The sequence below is a fragment of the Myotis davidii genome, unplaced genomic scaffold (genome assembly GCF_000327345.1).
Source record: "Myotis davidii unplaced genomic scaffold, ASM32734v1 scaffold354, whole genome shotgun sequence".
NCBI lineage: Eukaryota > Metazoa > Chordata > Mammalia > Chiroptera > Vespertilionidae > Myotis > Myotis davidii.
In genome coordinates, this window is record NW_006285785.1 from 672,319 (window position 1) to 673,582 (window position 1,264).

The 1,264-nt window shown below is 61.2% G+C and overlaps 1 protein-coding gene and 1 long non-coding RNA gene across 2 annotated transcripts in view; one reads left to right on the forward strand and one right to left on the reverse strand.

Annotated features, from left to right (window-relative positions):
- LOC107181993 overlaps positions 1 to 1,264 on the reverse strand; it is an 18,297-nt gene that overhangs the window by 15,184 nt on the left and 1,849 nt on the right. Inside the window, exon 2 of the long non-coding RNA XR_001512711.1 lies at positions 1,008 to 1,015. This is a non-coding gene — a long non-coding RNA (uncharacterized LOC107181993). The remainder of the gene's footprint in view (positions 1 to 1,007; positions 1,016 to 1,264) is intronic.
- The window catches only part of SLC52A3 (solute carrier family 52 (riboflavin transporter), member 3), a 6,957-nt gene that overhangs the window by 4,957 nt on the left and 736 nt on the right, over positions 1 to 1,264 (forward strand). The window contains exon 3 of the mRNA XM_006756734.2: positions 1,027 to 1,150. Within this exon, the coding sequence (XP_006756797.1) occupies positions 1,027 to 1,150 (124 nt within the window). The remainder of the gene's footprint in view (positions 1 to 1,026; positions 1,151 to 1,264) is intronic.

A 1,264-nucleotide genomic window follows, 5' to 3' on the forward strand; every position in this document is an offset into this window, starting at 1 on the left:
TGCCACACCCACCTCCCCCAGCCCTGCCCACCTCCACCTGCCACACCCACCCCCCAGCCCTGCCCACACCCACCTCCCTAGCCCTGCCCACCTCCCCCTGCCCACACCCACCTCCCCAGCCCCGGAAGGAGAGAGAATGAGTACAGGAGAGTTATGACAGAAAATGTCATTTTGCCAGAAAGCTGAATTGTCTTCCTTGGGGCTTAAAAACTGATGGAGGCCGGAGATTTCTGGGGAAGCAAGACCAGAGACCACAGAGCTGTGGAACCTGAGACGCCCAGAATGTTAGCAATACAGAATCTGAGAGTCAAGGAATCCAAGAATCCCGGAGCTGAAAGAGTCCTCAGAGGCAGGGCAGACCCTCGCTCTCACCCGCACGGAGCAGCCTTGGTGTTCTGAACACGGAGCCCAGGGCCAAGACCTCCAATGAAGGAAGGACAGGGCCCTCGATGTCAGACCTGGGCTCGGAATGGACGGCATCCAAGCTGCCCCAGGGCCCCCAGATCCTGCAGGCCTCCGTTATAGACGGTAGCTGGGGCCAGAAGAGAGGGGTTCCCGAGGTCACACCCCACGCCTGCAGCGCCAGAGCCACCTCCTCTCTAGCCCAGCTTCCTGCCTACGGCTGGGGGTGTTGCGGGAGGAAGTGGCAGCAGGTGAAATATTAGGTAGGGCCCATGGCCAGGGCCAGGCACTGCACGCTCTGCTCCCACAGGTCCCCCAAGGCTCATTTCCCAGGTGAGGGCACTGAGGCTCAGGGACCAATCTTCCAGCTTAAATGGTGGAACTGGGATTAGAACCAGGTCCGTGTAGTGCCAGTCATTCTGCCTCTCCTGCTGGGATGTGGGCCTGCCACGAACGCTCAGGGTGACTTGTCCCTCAGGAGCCTCACTGCCCCACAGGAGCCTGGTGGCCTGGAAGTTTCAGCCTCTAACCCTGGAGATGCTGACCATTCCATGTGGCTGGGGGGTGGGGGGAGCAGAGGTCAGGCTTTTCACAACTTCACTCACCTCCCCCGCTCTGCCCTAGGTCTCTGCTCTTCCTGGGGGTCCTCACCGTACTTGGGACCGGCTTCGGGGCCTACAACATGGCGATGGCGGTGATGAGCCCCTGCCCCCTCATGCAGGGCCACTGGAGTGGAGAAGTCGCCATCGTAAGTATCTGCGCCCACAGGTGCCCTCACCTAGCCGGGCCTGGGAGACACGGGGTATAGCCCTTTCTACTGAGCAAAGTCTCTGGTCGCTCCCTCGGGAAGCCCCAGGGGGTG